This window comes from Rhinoraja longicauda, chromosome 13 (assembly GCF_053455715.1).
Source record: "Rhinoraja longicauda isolate Sanriku21f chromosome 13, sRhiLon1.1, whole genome shotgun sequence".
NCBI lineage: Eukaryota > Metazoa > Chordata > Chondrichthyes > Rajiformes > Arhynchobatidae > Rhinoraja > Rhinoraja longicauda.
The window spans coordinates 41,278,893-41,296,382 of NC_135965.1; the positions used below are offsets into that span (position 1 = coordinate 41,278,893).

A 17,490-nucleotide genomic window follows, 5' to 3' on the forward strand; every position below is an offset into this window, starting at 1 on the left:
TCCAACTTCCTGATTATGGTTAATAGCAAAACTCTCTTAAGAGTAAAACCAGTCAAAGGAGTTATCACAATTGGCCTACTTGGGCATCACAATAAACAAAGTGACATCATAAAGCCATTGGAAGGAAGTTTGAAGGATAAATAGTGTGGAAGTTAAACACAGACTCAGTGTCTGCCTTCCTTACTTTTCTTCCTTGCCCCTTGCCAAAAACTGCTTTCTGTTAAAATAGGATTTGGACTTTGTACATGGAATTTGATTTGCTTCCTATTTGCTCCAATAGTGGACATGACAATTCTCACGGAAGACATTCATCAATTCACTCCTTAAACGTGGTTTAGTTTTCTTTAGCCGTAAGTCCCCGACTTTCAAGTATTCTCGCAGGAAATCTTTTCTTTTATGTCCCAACTTTAGACTGTATAATCTTCTGCTGATCTTCACTCCAAACTCGAGTCAGTTGTGGTCCACTAGTCTGCCACCAGCCCATTAACAAAAGATTTCACATCTTAAACTCCTTGCACTGTAAGCCAGGCCCCGAGGATCTCAATTAAATAATGCGTAATTAATAATTGGCATTTGTATAAATATTTTTCCATTTTTACCGAGCTTGCAGAGTGGCTCAGATGTTGTGATACTGTTACCTATCACATAGAGTCATAGAGTGATACAGTGTGGGAACAGGCCCTTTGGCCCAATTGCCCACACCGAGCAACATGTCCCAGCTACACTAGTTTTACCCACCTGTGTTTGGTCCAACCCCTCCATACTTATACATCCATCCTATCCATGTACCTGTCTAGCTGTTTCTTAAACATTGGGATGGTACCTGCCTCAACTACCTCCTCTAGCAGCTTGTTCTATACACCCACCACCCTTTGTGAGAAAAAGTTACCCCTCAGATTCCTATTAAATCTTTTCCCCTTCACCTTGAACCTATGTCCTCTGGTCCTCGATTCCCGCACTCTGGACAAGAGATTCTGTACATAGAATTAGATAACCTTTGCAGGACCAAGCTGGAAAGGCTGCAGAGAAGATTTACGAGGATGTTGCCAGGGCGCGAGGGTCTGAGCTATGGGGAGAGTTTGAGGAGGTTAGGACTTTATTTCTCGGAGCACAGGAGGATGAGGGGTGATCTTATTGAGGTGTGTATGATCATGAGAGGAATAGATTAGGCAAGAGACTGTGTGCATCTACCCTGAGTAGGGAATCAAGAATCTGACATGGGTTTAAGCTGAGTGGGGAAATTATTTAATAAACTTTTTTTTAACACTATGGGTGGTAGGTATATGGAACAAGTTGTCGGAGGAGGTAGTTGAGTCAAGTATTATCACACATTTAAAAACATTTGGACTGGTACATGGACAGGATAGGTTTAGAGGGTTATGGGCCAAACGCAGGCAGGCAGGATGAGTGTAGATGGGGCATGTTGGTCAGCCGGGGCATGCTGGGCCGAAGGGTCTGTTTCCATGCTGCATGACTATCACAAACTTACATAACATTCAGAGACAGCAGTGAATCTCAAAACTTGTTTTCTGCCAGGCTCTTCCATTGTGATAGTTTGAGTGGGCAATGGAGTGTCCTGTCAGATAACAAGGGTCCATGCTGCTACTTGTTATGCACCTTTTACCCTCAGTCAAGAGCCATGTGGTTGGCAGGTACCCCTTGTTGCCCAGCAGCCATGCTTTCCCCGAGTGTAGAACTCTAACCCAAACAGCAGAGTCAATGCAAAACAAAAACTCAGATGCAGGAAAATTTAATTTTAAAAATTAATTGGTCAGGCAGATTATTTGGAGAGAGAAACATGCACACATTCAGATGGAGAACAGATTACTGACTCCAACTTAAAACATCTGTGCCTTTGAAATGTTCCAAGTTCTAAGGTCACTGACCTGAAACATTAACTTTCTCACTCCACAGATGCTGCCTGACTACTGAGTATCTCCAGTATATTGCGTTAGTTATACCACATTGGCCTGATGGGAATGATGGCCATGGAGGCCAAGGCAATGGATATTTTTAAAGCAGAGATGGATAGATTCTTGATTAGAATGGGAGTCAATGGTTATGGGGAGAAGGCAGGAGAATGGGGTTGAGAGGGAAAGATAGATCAGTCAAGATTGGATGGCGGAGTTGACTTGATGGGTCAAATGGCCTAATTCTGCTCCTATCACCTATAGCATGATGTTTCTGGTAGGATATCCAGCATGGAATTGCATAGTGTACTGAGTTATCAGACAGCGAACTCACTGTATTAATGCCAAAGTCTTGAGGACAGCCCTTATTATAGGGGAGGAGGTGCTGGACATACAAGACATACTAAGATAAATTCATCTCCAGGGCCAAGTTCATAAGTTCGAGGAGCAGAATTAGGTCATTTGGCCCATCAAGTCTACTCCACCATTCAATCATGGCTTATCTATATTTCCCTTTCAACCCCATTCTCCTGCCTTCCTGCTCGATGCAGGAAAAATGTTCCCAATGTTGGGGGAGTGCAGAACAAGGGGTCACAGTCTGATAATAAAGGGGAAGCCATTTAAAACTGAGGTGAGAAGAAACTTTTTCACCCAGAGAGTTGTGAATTTGTGGAATTCTCTGCCACAGAGGGCAGTGGAGGCCAATTCACTGGATGAATTTAAAAGAGAGTTAGATAGAGCTCTCGGGGCTAGTGGAATCAAGAGATATGGGGAGAAGACGGGCATAGGTTACTGATTGTGGATGATCAGCCATGATCACAATGAATGGTGGTGCTGGCTGGAAGGGCCAAATGGCCTCCTCCTGCACCCATTTTCTATGTTTCTACCCATCACCCCCAACACCTTTACTAATCAAGAATCTGTCAATCTCTGCCTTAAAAATATCCATTGACTTGGCCTCCAATATCTCCAAGTACAATGTGGAATCTATAGAAGATATAAGGAGTCCTAGTGGAGAAATATGAATCATTGTTAGGCACAGGTGAGGTGGCAGAAGACTGGTGTGTGGCTAATTTTGTGCCTTTATTCAAGTACGGTTGCAAAGAAAATCCTGGGAAGTATAGACCAGTTAGTCTAACATTTGTGGATGAAAAGTTACTGGAGAGGATTCTGAGGCATACGAAATACATGCATGTGGATCGTCATGGAGTGATGAGGAATAATCAGAATAGGAGTTTCTTCCTTGCATAAGGATGTTTTTATAGAGGTGTATAAAATCATGAGGGGAATAGATAGGATGAGTCGTTTTTCCTAGGGTAGGGAAATCAAGAACTAGGGGGCATAGTTTAAAGTGCGGGGAAAGATTTAATAGGATCCTGAGGGAAAACTTTTCCCTCACACAATGTGGTAGATATATGCAATGAGTCAATAGACAATAGACTATTCAGGTGTAGGCCATTCGGTCCTTTGAGCCAGCACCACCATTCAATGTGATCATGGCTGATTATTCTCAATCAGTACCCCATTCCTGCCTTCTACCCATACCCCCGACTCCGCTATCCTTAAGAGCTCTATCTAGCTCTCTCTTGAATGCATTCAGAGAATTGGCCCCCACTGCCTTCTGAGGCAGTGAATTCCACAGATTTACAACTCTCTGACTGGAAAGGTTTTTCCTCATCTCCATTCTAAATGGCCTACCCCTTATTCTTAAACTGTGGCCCCTGGTTCTAGACTCCCCCAACATTGGGAACATGTTTCCTGCCTCTAACGTGTCCAACCCCTTAATAATCTTATATGTTTCGATAAGATCCCCTCTCATCCTTCTAAATTTCAGTGTATACAAGCCAAGTCGTTCCAGTCTTTCAACATATGAGCTGCCAGAGGAAGTAGTTGAGGCAGGTACAATATCGACATTTGGTTAGATACATGGATCGGAAAGAATTAGAGTGACACAAGCCAAATACAGGCAAATGGGATCAGCTTAGATGGGACATGGATGAACTGGACCTCAAGGCCCATTTCTGTGTTGTCCAGCTCTATTTGATCTTGCTTGGAACAAATAAGTGCTCACAAAACATTTTATGAACATTTGTTTTATTTTAAAACAAACTGAACTATTAATAAATATTGTGACATTAGGCAGTTAATTGTTGAAAATATTCTTGGCATTCTGTACTGCAACAAACAACTTCTGCAAAATGAATCATCCATAAATTCAATCAATGAATACATCCATTTCTATTTCAGATTTTCCTGGTAGTTTTCCTTTAGAAAAGGGATTAGAACACATTTTACAGGACATTATAACATGATTATACAATTAACAGGTGCTGTGAGTGCATCATTAATATTCTCTTTATTGCAGTGTTACTTGTTTGAATACTTTTCCATTCTGTGATTTGGTCGCTTCAAATATATGTTCCATTTAACCTTTGATTTACTTCAAAATAATCAGTACCAAATGGCGATGACTCACACATTATTTTCATGGACTGCCCTCAACATACATTTCCTCTTGTGTTATCCAGTGTTGCTGGTTGATCCTCGGACATCAGTTTGTCAACAATGCTGGAGGCGTGGTCAGATGTACAGATTTAATCAAAAACATGGAGAAACTGGAGAGGAGTGGTTGAAACCAAAACAAACACTCTTCAATGTTGAAATGATTTATCAGAATATGAAGCAGAGATCATCAGCGACCTTTTCCTTGGTGGAATTGCAACTGTAAGGAACTGCAGCATTTGGTTAAAAGAAAGCATTGGCCTTTCTATCTCTGGGAGGAGTGATAAATTTTGGGTCACTAGATACCACAAGTTCAGAAGTTACAATAACAGAATTAGGCCATTCAGCCCATCAAGTCTATCCTGCCATTCAATCGTGGCTAATCTATCTTTCCCGCTCAATCCCATTCTCCTGCCCTCCCTCCATAACCCCCGACACTCTTACTAATCAAGAATCTGGCAATCTCCGCCTTAAAAATATCCACTGATTTGGCCTTCACAGTCGCCTGTACCATGGGCAGGTTGGTCGGCACGGGCAAGTTCGGCCAAAGGGCCTGTTTCCACACTGTATGACTCTGTGATGCATAACTCCTGGAAGAGGTGCAAGTCAGCTTTTTAAACAATGCAAACTAGATTTAAGTGGAGGGAGCTACTCGCTCTTAGACGCTCCTGATACAACCCAGCCAATCAACAGTGCCTCGCGCACGTGCTGGTGAAGAAATCTTTCAAATGAACCCTTAGTGCGTGGTTGGTGTGCCAGCCACATTGTAGCCGACTGGCACAGATTAATTTGTAACCCTGATCCTTGCATCCATTTTGAAACTTATGCTATTCAGCCCCCATTTCCCCCCTATCATAGGTAGACAGAATAACTTGATAATTTCAGGGGTACACAACGTATAGAAAAGACAGACAGGTGGGCAGAGGGGGTGGGGTTGCTCTGATGGTAAGGAATGATATTCATTCCCTTGCAAGGGGTGACATAGAATCAGGAGATGTTGAATCAGTATGGATAGAAATGAGAAATTGTAAGGGTAAAAAGACCCTAATGGGAGTTATCTATAGGCCCCCAAACAGTAGCCTCGACTTAGGGTGCAAGTTAAATCAGGAGATAAAATTGGCGTGTCAAAAATGTAATGCTACGGTGGTTATGGGAGATTTCAACATGCAGGTAGACTGGGAAAATCAGGTTGGAAATGGACCCCAGGAAAGAGAGTTTGTAGAGTGCCTTCGAGATGGATTCTTAGAACAGCTTGTACTGGAGCCTACCAGGGAGAAGGCAATTCTGGATTTAGTGTTGTGTAATGATCCTGATCTGGTAAGGGGACTAGAGGTAAAAGAGCCATTAGGAGGCAGTGATCACAACATGATAAGTTTTACTCTGCAAATGGAAAGGCAGAAGGGAAAATCGGAAGTGTCGGTATTGCAGTATAGCAAAGGGGATTACAGAGGCATGAGGCGGGAGCTGGCCAAAATTGATTGGAAGGAGGCCCTAGCAGGGAAGACGGTAGAACAGCAATGGCAGGTATTCCTGGGAATAATGCAGAGGTTGCAGGATCAATTTATTCCAAAGAGGTGGAAAGACTCTAAGGGGAGTAAGAGACACCTGTGGCTGACAAGGGAAGTCAGGGACAGCATAAAAATTAAGGAGAGGAAGTATAACATAGCAAAGAAGAGTGGGAAGACAGAGGATTGGGACTCTTTTAAAGAGCAACAAAAGTTAACTAAAAAGGCAATACGGGGAGAAAAGATGAGGTACGAGGGTAAACTAGCCAATAATATAAAGGAGGATAGCAAAAGTTTTTTTAGGTACGTGAAGAGGAAAAAAATAGTCAAGGCAAATGTGGGTCCCTTGAAGACAGAAGCAGGGGAATTTATTATGGGGAACAAAGAAATGGCAGACGAGTTAAACCGTTACTTTGGATCTGTCTTCACTGAGGAAGATACACACAATCTCCCAAATGTTCTAGGGGCTGGAGAACCTAGGGTGATGGAGGAACTGAAGGAAATCCACATTAGGCAGGAAATGGTTTTGGGTAGACTGATGGGACTGAAGGCTGATAAATCCCCAGGGCCTGATGGTCTGCATCCCAGAGTACTTAAGGAGGTGGCTCTAGAAATAGTGGAAGCATTGGAGATCATTTTTCAATGTTCTATAGATTCAGGATCAGTTCCTGTGGATTGGAGAATAGCAAATGTTATCCCACTTTTTAAGAAAGGAGGGAGAGAGAAAACGGGTAATTATAGACCAGTTAGTCTGACATCAGTGGTGGGGAAAATGCTGGAGTCAATTATAAAAGACGAAATTGCTGAGCATTTGGATAGCAGTAACGGGATCGTTCCGAGTCAGCATGGATTTACGAAGGGGAAATCATGCTTGACAAATCTACTGGAATTTTTTGAGGATGTAACTAGGAAAATTGACAAGGGAGAGTCAGTGGATGTGGTGTACCTCGACTTTCAGAAAGCCTTCGACAAGGTCCCACATAGGAGATTAGTGGGCAAAATTAGGGCACATGGTATTGGGGGTAGGGTACTGACATGGATAGAAAATTGGTTAACAGACAGAAAGCAAAGAGTGGGGATAAATGGGTCCCTTTCGGAATGGCAGGCAGTGACCAGTGGGGTACCGCAAGGTTCGGTGCTGGGACCCCAGCTATTTACGATATACATTAATGACTTAGACGAAGGGATTAAAAGTACCATTAGCAAATTTGCAGATGATACTAAGTTGGGGGGTAGTGTGAATTGTGAGGAAGATGCAATAAGGCTGCAGGGTGACCTGGACAGGTTGTGTGAGTGGGCGGATACATGGCAGATGCAGTTTAATGTAGATAAGTGTGAGGTTATTCACTTTGGAAGTAAGAATAGAAAGGCAGATTATTATCTGAATGGTGTCAAGTTAGGAGGAGGGGGAGTTCAACGAGATCTGGGTGTCCTAGTGCATCAGTCAATGAAAGGAAGCATGCAGGTTCAGCAGGCAGTGAAGAAAGCCAATGGAATGTTGGCCTTCGTAACAAGAGGAGTTGAGTATAGGAGCAAAGAGGTCCTTCTACAGTTGTACCGGGCCCTGGTGAGACCGCACCTGGAGTACTGTGTGCAGTTTTGGTCTCCAAATTTGAGGAAGGATATTCTTGCTATGGAGGGCGTGCAGCGTAGGTTCACTAGATTAATTCCCGGAATGGCGGGACTGTCGTATGTTGAAAGGCTGGAGCGATTGGGCTTGTATACACTGGAATTTAGAAGGATGAGGGGGGATCTTATTGAAACATATAAGATAATTAGGGGATTGGACACATTAGAGGCAGATAACATGTTCCCAATGTTGGGGGAGTCCAGAACAAGGGGCCACAGTTTGAGAATAAGGGGTAGGCCATTTAGAACGGAGATGAGGAAGAACTTTTTCAGTCAGAGGGTGGTGAAGGTGTGGAATTCTCTGCCTCAGAAGGCAGTGGAGGCCAGTTCGTTGGATGCTTTCAAGAGAGAGCTGGATAGAGCTCTTAAGGATAGCGGAGTGAGGGGGTATGGGGAGAAAGCAGGAACGGGGTACTGATTGATAGTGATCAGCCATGATCGCATTGAATGGCGGTGCTGGCTCGAAGGGCTGAATGGCCTACTCCTGCACCTATTGTCTATTGTCTATTGTCTATAAACAATGAAGGCAAACTTGGGAAGAATTGACTTAGCTTTATTGCACCTTTGATAGGATTAGCTGCTTCTGTGAATAGTTACTTTAACTCCTTTCAAGGAAACAGTCTTGTCTTTGGTATTCTCGCTATTTCGTACTGTACCACAGACAGTCAGGATCTGCAAACATATCACGATCATAAACATTTCAAATGCCAACCTGGAAATAATTAGATTCAGACCATAAACAAATTAAATAACGATGTGATATATTACTCAAAAATTAAACCACAGTTGTTGAACAGTGTGATGAACATATCAAAACAAACGTTCAATGGAGTCTGGGCCTAAAGAAGGGGGTGGACCTGACACCTCACCTATCCATGTTCTCCAGGGATGCTGCCTGGCCTGCTGAGTCACTCCAGCATTTTGTGTGTCTTTCAACTTGGGCGTTGGTGTCCACATTCACAAGCCAACATTTGCACCACCTACCCAGTTTAAAAATTCAATTTTCCACCAGATTACAATTCCCACCTGTAAATATGAACTCAAATTGGTGACATAGGTTCTCCCAAGGAAGTCTCTCTTCCCTCCTCCCTTAACTGTCCCGTGAGATAATTGGAGTCATACATTACAGAAACAACTCGGCCCAAATCACCACTCGTATGAAGCTAGTCCAATTTGCTCATGTTTGACCCATATCCCTCTAAACTTCTCCAATCCGTGTTCTTATTGTCAGGCAACTGAATCATCCTACCAACAACTAGAGAGCTGTCCTGAGCTACTATCCACCTTATCGGAGACCCTCGGACTATTTGTAATCGGACTTTACCTTGCACTAAACTTTATTCACGTTATTCCCTTCATCGTGTACCTGTACACTGTAGATGGCATGATTGTAATCGTGCATTGTCTTTCCGCTGACTGGTTAGCACTTTTCACTGTACCTTTGTACAGGTGGCAATAAACTAAACTCAACTGTCCAAATGTCTTTAAAAATGTTGTTGTGCATCTATCTCAACCACTTCCTCTGGCGGCTTGTCCCATATACCAGGCCAACCCTCTGTGTAAGGAAGTTGCCCCTCGGGTTCCTATTAAATCTTTCCTCTCTCACCTTAAATTTATGCTTCCTAGTTCTTGATTCCCCAACCTTGAGAAAAAGACCATGTACATTCACCCTATTTATACCCCTCATGATTTTATACAGCTCTATGTGATCGCCCCTCCATCTCCTATGCTCCAAGGAATGAAGTCCTAGCCTGCCCAACCACTACCTATAACTCAATGTCTTGAGTCCTGGCAACACCTTCAAATTGCAGCCAGTTATTTCATGTGGCCAGAGTGCACAGTGTATTACTAATCACCAATTTAGCACTCATGGTGAAGCAACACGTCTAATATGTAGTTTAGAGATATAGCACGGAAACCGGCCCTTCGGCCCAACGAGTCTGTGCTGACCAGCGATCCCTGCACACTAACACTATCCTACAAACACTAGGGACAATTTACAATTTTACCGAAGCCAATTAACCTACAAACCTCTACGTCTTTGGAGTGTGGGAGGAAACCAGAGCTCCCAGAGAAACCCACCCAGGTCACTGGGAGAAACTACAAACTCCGTACCTAAATCACCCATGTTCGGGATCGAACCCAGATCGAACCCAGGAGCTGTAAGGCAGCAGCTCTACTGTTGCGCCACCGTGCCACCCTCATGTCACATGCTACAACTTACAAACAATGCACCTTATAAGGTTGACTCCATGGTCCTTCCCCAGTCATGTTCACTGCACGGACCCGGAACAAATATTCCGAATTGGAGTTCAGGTTAGTCGCCACAAAGTTTTTGCGCCTAATTCCAGAGAAGACACCAGCTTGATCTTGAGGTATCGCCGTCTCCTTGTCGACCGAAATTATCTCCTGGAACTGCAGTTCAAAAAAATATGCAGTCCGCTTTCCCACTGGGGGACACATCCACTTCACCTATGTGGAACAAAAGTAAAAGACCTAGAACGTAGAACAGCACAGGAACAAGCCATTTGGCCCACAATGTCGGTGTCAAACCCATGATGCCAAGACAAAATCTTATCTGCTGCATTGTATCCATATTCCTCTACCTTTTAGACTTTAAAGATACAATGAGGAAGCAGGCCCTTCAGCCCACCGAGTCCACGTCAACCAGCAATCACCCTGTACACTAACCTACTCACGATGGACAATATTACAAATTTTACCGAACCTAATTAACCAACAAACCTACACGTCTTTGAAATGTGGGAGGAAACCGGAGCATATGAAGAAAATCCACGTGATCACAGAGAGAACATACCAACTCCGTACAGGCAGCACCTGTTGTCAGGATCAAATCCGGGTTTCTGGCGCTGTAAGGCACCAACCCTACTGTTGCGGCATTGTGTCGCCCAAATGCCACTATCGGGTCTTAACCAATAACCACCCCTGGCATTGCATTCCGGGCACACACCACTCTCTGTGTAAAACAATTGGCCCCGCGCATCTCCTTTAAACTTTGTCCCTCTCACTTTAAAGCTATGCTCTCTAATATTCGATCTATCCACCCGGAGAAGGGTTTCTCCCATATCTATGTCTCTCACAATTTTATATACTTCTATCGTTTCACCACAATATCCAGCGTAACAGAACAAAAATAATCCAAGTGTGTCCAATTTGGCTAATAACCCTGAATGCAGGCATTATTCTGGTAACCCCCTCCCCTTCCAAAGCCTCTATATCCTTCCTGCAACAGGACGACCAGAATTGCACATAATTGTACCGGCGCGTACTCGATGGGCAGAAGGGCCTGTTTCCACGCTGCATCTCTAAAATGAGACTAAAGGTCATAAGGTCAGAAGGGATAGTAGAATTAGGCCAATTGGCCCATCGAGTCTACTCTGCCATTCAATCACTGCTGATCTATCTCTCCCTCCTAACCCCATTCTCCTGCCTTCTCCCCATATCCTCTGACACCTATACTAATCAAGAATCTATCCATCTCTGCCTTAAAAATATCCACTGATAGCCTCCACTGCCTTCTGTAGCAAAGAATTCCACAGATTCACCACCCTCTGACTAAAGAAATTTATCCTCATCTCCTTCCTAAAAGAACGTCCTTTAATTCTGAGGCTATGACCTCTAGTCCTAGACTCTCCAACTCGTGGAAACACCTTCTCCACATCCACTATACAAATAAAATTGACTTGACTCCATCCAAGCCTTTCACTATTCCGTATGTTTCAATTAGGTAATTCTTCTAAACTCCAGCGAGTACGGGCCCAGTGCCGACAAACGCTCATCATTGGTTAACCTACTCATTCCTGGGATCATTCTTGAAAACCTCCTCTGGACCCTCTCCAGAGCCAGCACACCTTTCCTCAGATATGGTGGCCAGAATTGCTCGCAATATTCCAATCGTGGCCTTACCAGCGCCTTATAGAGCCTCAACATTACATCCCTGTTTTTGTGTACAAGTCCTCTTGAAATAAATGCTAGACTAACAATTCACTGCGTATAACGTCAAACCTATCTGGATAAAACAGCGCTCGCTACCTTTGCCGATGTTCCATCCACAGTGTGCGTGTATATTTTGGGAGCTCCTGGTAGCCGGTTTAATGCAGCCGTGGGTTGCTTGAGGAAACTTGATGCATGCAGTTGTACAGACAGCTGTGACATTTCACCATTCTCTGAATCAGACAATGCACGATTATTAAACAACAAACGTTTCCCAAACATCCCATGTTAGTGCAGTGTTTTTGAATTTGGAAGGAAGATGGAAAATACCTTGATTGACAGTAACGTTCCTTTCCAACGTGGTGCATACATGTTGCTGGTTCTTGTCAACAGCCGTGATCTGGATACCACTCTGTGGCCTCAAGTGAGGACAGGTTCGACGGGCATTTCTGAAGTTTCGGCTCTTTGGAACACCGATGTGGTAGAAACGAGTGGAAGAATGTCCTTTCACACTATCATTAGTGGCACATCTGGGCAAGCACCGCACTCTGCTGTTACCGAGGTCCTCGTTAGACATATTTGAGCTGATTTCAAAGTTAGATGTAGACTGCGACTGACAGCAGGGAGACGGTGTAAATTGGACATTATTTAAAGTCTGTGTTTTCGGGTAACCTCGCAGAAAGCTTTTACTTTTAGAAAACAGTTTTGGATTCCTGAAGGAAGGCCGGCGTCCAAACTTGCATCTGGACCTTGTGTTGCGGGGGACATTATTTGTACACCAGGATCTCGCAGGGTTGGATGTGCTCGCGTCGTCAACGACATCGTAAGAAGAGCTCTCATGTGAGCGAGACATCTCCCGTTTATTCCAGTCAACCATACACCCAGCCGAGCTGCTCAGGTGGCACCTCTGGCAGCCAACAGCGATGACTTCAGAACTCTCTCTTTCGGACGTCAGATTCATGTCCTTGCATGGAAGACCGTGTCCGGTGGCAAAGTAGGGACCCACGCAAGAGAAGGCGTTGTTACACGCGCGGTAAGACTGCTCACTCTGACACACACTCTCATTGACACAAATGTTGATAGGGACGCCTTTCTCGTCGTCGAAATAGTCCTCTGGTCCGCTGTTGGCACAATTGCCCTGAGCCGGCCCCGCGTTGGTAAATGTACAGGGGACGCAAAACTGGTAAAAGGGCGGAACATAGTCTTCGGTCTCTTTTTCCGATGACAGACAAGAGCTATTGTAGGAAGAGCTGATTCCAGTGTCGCTATCTGCTGCCACTTGTTCAGAAATAACACTGGACACGGGGTCCTTTGACAGGTCTCCACTTTCATGGTCGTTCAGACATTTGCTGTTCTCTGGCTCGGGAGAGCACGCATTACTCGACAAGTCTGTTCCTTTCGGACTTAACTCAATAGAAAACGCGTCCCCACTACTTTGTCTCACATCGCAGTCTTGCGGCTCAAATTGCCAAATGGGTAGTGGCCTGGTCTTTTCGGAAATGTGCAAGGAAATTGTCTTTTCGGCGACCTGTTGGCATTGATTGGAGTCTTGGCTTTTATCGTCACACTCGCCCTCGATTGAAATATTCAGAACATTGTTGCTGGGCTCCGTGACAACAGGGTTATACAGGGCGCTGCTTGCGCCCTTGAGTTCACAGTTTTTGAAGTACGCACTTTGAAAGATGTTGGAAGCATGCGGGTCAGACGCACAAGACAAAGCATAATCAGTTTCAGCTTGCGGCTCGCCGCTGTTCTCCGGAGCATGGTGGTGCTCAGAATTTGCCACAGATTCACAGTAATCCAAACTGGAAGCATCTGAAACGCGCGCAGATTTCTCGTTGCCTTTGCCGCAGTGTGTACACGAGCCCTCTTCAGTTGCATTTGAAGTCGTTTCAGCCTTAGATGTAGACTGGGAGTTGTCGGGGCTGGCCCGATCACTCAACGCCGTCTTGGTTGAACTGACGCTGAGACTATCTTCAGATGCACATCGCGCGTCACATGGGAGAGAAGGAATATCTGCTCTGGAATCCACATTGGATGCATCAGAGTTAAAAGTAACCGCGCAAGATCGAGTAATGCACGAGCAAAGATCCAAATTGGGAGTGATTAAGGCAGCGTGGATTTTAGAAGTAAACGATGAATACATTGGATTCAGCGATGCCTCTTGCAAGCTACAACCAGCTTTCAGCTTTTTCTCTTTGTAGGGGACACTCAATCTCTGCATCATTTCGAAATCCCCGCTGCACAAATGTTTCGACTTGGTTTCACAGAGTTGCGATGGTAGTACATCAATTGCATCTTTTATATGATCTACATTTAATTCAAAGTCTTCAAAAGGAATTATCGCTAAAGAATTGTTAGGTGTCACACACAGAGTGATGTCGGCCAGGCGTTTGTTTATCTGTGCAGATGTTTGAAGGAATATAGCAGGTCGACATTCTTTGCAAGCTTCCATTGTATACAGCATTAATCCTTCCAACCTCAACATCGATGTTGATGCCGAGTCAAAGAATTGGTCAACCTCATTTTGTTTCTTTGCAGTCTCGACTTTTATCATATCTTTAATTGCTTGCTCTTGAAGTTTAAGTGCTTCGTGCAATGAAAGGAAATCCTTGGACACCTCTGCATTTCGTTGTATCTCATTTTGCTCCATGTCAATTTTCATTAATTTCAGTTGCTGAATACATTTTTCAAAATTGACTTTGACTAAAAGCAAAAGAGCAACTCATTAGAAATTTAAAGAACTTTCCAAATCAAGACATGTTGATAGTATTTTCAGAGAAATATATAACTGTAAAAAACTAAAGTTGCATTAAAAATATAATTCAGAAAATATGAACATTCCCAATGGTACAAAAAAAAACCGCATTGAAATATAGCTGTATTTTTAAAATGTTTAAACTGTAAATCAATTAAAAGCATTCATAACCAAAGGTCCGATTTTCTTTTCCATTGACTTCAGTGGAAAGTTTTGCACCTCCAACCAAGATTAATAACTTTTTATTTCAGATACAGCTTGGAAACATGCCCTTTGTTCACCCAGACCATGTCAACCATTGGCACTGGTTCTATGTTCTCCCACTTTCTCATCCATGCCCAACAGACCGGGGGCAATTTACAGAGGCCAATTAACCTACAAACCTAGATGCCTTTTTAAAAATTATCAAAAAATGTATTCAATTATTTAAAAACCAATATTTACAATGCAATAAAACAAACCAGAACCCACCACCAGAATACAATACAAACAAATATACCAAATGAAACTATTATACAACTATATTATAATCCCTATCCGGGATGCATCCAACCTCCCGTGGTGCCCAAGGGTCCCGGAAATCCCCCAGGGTACCCATGGACAGTGCATAGTCCCTCTCCAACACCACCAAGGCACGGACGTAACCCCGGAAAACCTAGATGCCTTTGGGATGTGGGAGGAAACCCACATGGTCACAGGGAGACAGTGCAAACTCCACGCAGACAGCAGCCAAAGTCAGGATCGAAGTTGGTCTCCAGCGCTGAGAGGCAGCAGCTCTCCCAGCTGCGCCACTGGGTTTCCTTGTTAAAAGCAAATTATAGACAATAGACAATAGGTGCAGGAGGAGGCCATTCGGCCCTTCGAGCCAGCACCGCCATTCAATGTGATCATGGCTGATCATTCTCAATCAGTACCCCGTTCCTGCCTTCTCCCCATACCCCCTGACTCCGCTATCCTCAAGAGCTCTATCTTGCTCTCTCTTGAATGCACTCAGAGAATTGGCCTCCACTGCCTTCTGAGGCAGAGAATTCCACAGATTCACAACTCTCTGACTGAAAAAGTTTTTCATCATCTCAGTTCTAAATGGCCTACCCCTTATTCTTAAACTGTGGCCCCTTGTTCTGGACTCCCCCAACATTGGGAACATGTTTCCTGCCTCTAACGTGTCCAACCCCTTAATAATCCTATACGTTTCGATAAGATCTCCTCTCATCCTTCTAAATTTCAGTGTATACAAGCCTAGTCGCTCCAGTCTTTCAACATATGACAGTCCTGAAATTCCGGGAATTAACCTAGTAAACCTACGCTGCACGCCCTCAATGGCAAGAATATCCTTCCTCAAATTAGGAGACCAAAACTGCACACAGTACTCCAGGTGCGGTCTCACTAGGGCCCTGTACAACTGCAGAAGGACCTCTTTGCTCCTATACTCAACTCCTCTTGTTATGAAGGCCAACATTCCATTGGCTTTCTTCACTGCCTGCTGTACCTGCATGCTTCCTTTCAGTGACTGATGCACTAGGATACCCAGATCTCGTTGTACGTCCCCTGTTCCTAACTTGAAATTCTAAAGTAAATTACAGCTATTTCCTATTAATTAATAACCCGGACAAATAATAATTAGGAGTCAAATTTGGCATGCAATGCAAGTACCTTCGGTAAATTGTGAGACATTCTTCTGCATTTCTGCCATCTCACATTGGAAGGCAAGATCAAGAGAATATAAACGGTGATTCCTGTGGGTACTCAGCTTGCATTCATCACAGATTGGTAATTTATCTTGGATGCAATAATGCCTCAGGTTTGTGAAAGGATGAAAGAAACACTTAATCTGATCTTCAACACCAGACGAAGGGTCGATCAGAACATGAGAGAGAAATGCCTTATTCTTGTGAATTTTTCGAAGACATTTCTCACAGAAGTTTAGATTGCAGTTGACGCACTTTTTCATTGCAATGTGACTGTCCTTTTCATCACAGAGCTGACAGAAGATCTGCCCTTGCTGAGGATTTACCTTTCCTTTTGGTTTTCTTTTTTTCTTTTTAATGCTATCGGCACCATTGTTAAGTCCTTCCTGTCTGCACCTTGTCACTGTGCTGTTCAACAGGTGGTTCTCAGGAAACTTCACCTCATCTTCTTGGTTAAAACAGAAGTTTTCCTTGCACGAAGGGCACCTAACATATATCTGACCCCCCTTTTCAGGTTTGATTTCTTTGCTGAGACAGTTGCCACAAAGACTATGTTCACAAGGCAACAAATACGAGTTATTGTAAAGCTTCCCACAGCCTGGACAAGTCAGTTCTTGGCACAAAGTACCAAGAACCTCTTTCTTTTTTTTCATTTTGATCAGTTCTTAGTTTCCATTATGTTCTTTATTGAAATAAGTCTGCAAGAAATAAAGGTGTGTTAGGAGAGTGCATATAATACAAATATTTCATTGACATATTAATTTCGGCATATTATTCTCATTTTATATTAGCAAATTGAAGAAAATTATTCTTCCTTGGATATGTAAAACTACTGTATATTAAGGAAGTAAATATTGGAAGTAAAGGAATTAAACGTCAAAATGATTAGTACTATTATATACAAGGATTGACTAGCTCACTCCTGAAGATTTGTGTGGGTTTCTTCTGGAATAAGATGGGCTTCAGGATTCTGCAACTTTCTGCAAAGGCTCAGTTGTAGAGCGGGAATAGAGGAAAGATGTAAAGAGGAAAGATTCCTTTCACAAGGCGCAGGAGAAAATCAACATCACATTAAGGCTTCAAATGAAACAGGCACCTATCATTGCAATGAGTGTCAAAGGTTAAACCATAGCAAAAACACAAGGTGCTGGAGTAACTAGACAGTGAGTGGTAGCAGACACAGAGATAGGTGATGTTACGATGGTAGTAGGTAGATTGAATGTGTGGTCAGAAGCTCATCCTGATGTTAGATTTGGCAGCAAGATCATGGAATGAAACATTCCATTGTAAACAGGATAAAATATATATTGGTCTGAACAATATCCAGCCATGCAAGTACTTGTGAACTTTTTGGTTTATATTTTACCTGTAGCAGGAAAGAGCACGTTAAAGAAAAAGTAATACATTTGCTTGGAAAATAAGTAGCATCAGTGTAAAGAACTTTTGTGGGACTTCGAAAGTACTAGATTTTGCAATACTATAATTTTTATGCAGCTGACTCACTTTACTTTTCTTCTTGTTGGACTAAGCACAGCAATATCTTT

The 17,490-nt window shown here is 43.4% G+C and overlaps 1 protein-coding gene across 2 annotated transcripts; it reads right to left on the reverse strand.

Moving 5' to 3' along the window:
* Positions 1 to 8,066: 8,066 nt before the first annotated feature.
* Positions 8,067 to 15,991, reverse strand: LOC144599276 (uncharacterized). 2 transcript variants are annotated; one of them, XM_078410054.1, is made up of 5 exons: positions 15,912 to 15,991; positions 11,831 to 14,206; positions 11,600 to 11,733; positions 9,771 to 10,018; positions 8,067 to 8,218 (listed from the first exon to the last, which is right to left on the reverse strand). In XM_078410054.1, exons 1-5 carry the CDS (start codon positions 15,949 to 15,951, stop codon positions 8,212 to 8,214), a joined length of 2,805 nt encoding a protein of 934 aa, XP_078266180.1. In that variant the 5' UTR covers positions 15,952 to 15,991; the 3' UTR covers positions 8,067 to 8,211. The 2 variants fall into 2 exon arrangements, with proteins under 2 accessions (XP_078266180.1, XP_078266181.1); XM_078410055.1 differs by lacking the exons at positions 8,067 to 8,218; positions 11,600 to 11,733 and having other exon boundaries at positions 9,888 to 10,018.
* Positions 15,992 to 17,490: the final 1,499 nt, after the last annotated feature.

Coding starts and splice junctions, on each gene's coding strand:
- LOC144599276 (XM_078410054.1), bottom strand. CDS start 15,951: ATGGCAGAAATGCAGAAGAATGTCTCACAATTTACCGAAG. Junction 11,734..11,830: donor GAACGTTACTGTCAATCAAG/GTATTTTCCATC, acceptor TGTCTGATTCAG/AGAATGGTGAAATGTCACAG. Junction 10,019..11,599: donor TGGATGGAACATCGGCAAAG/GTAGCGAGCGCT, acceptor TGTTCCACATAG/GTGAAGTGGATGTGTCCCCC.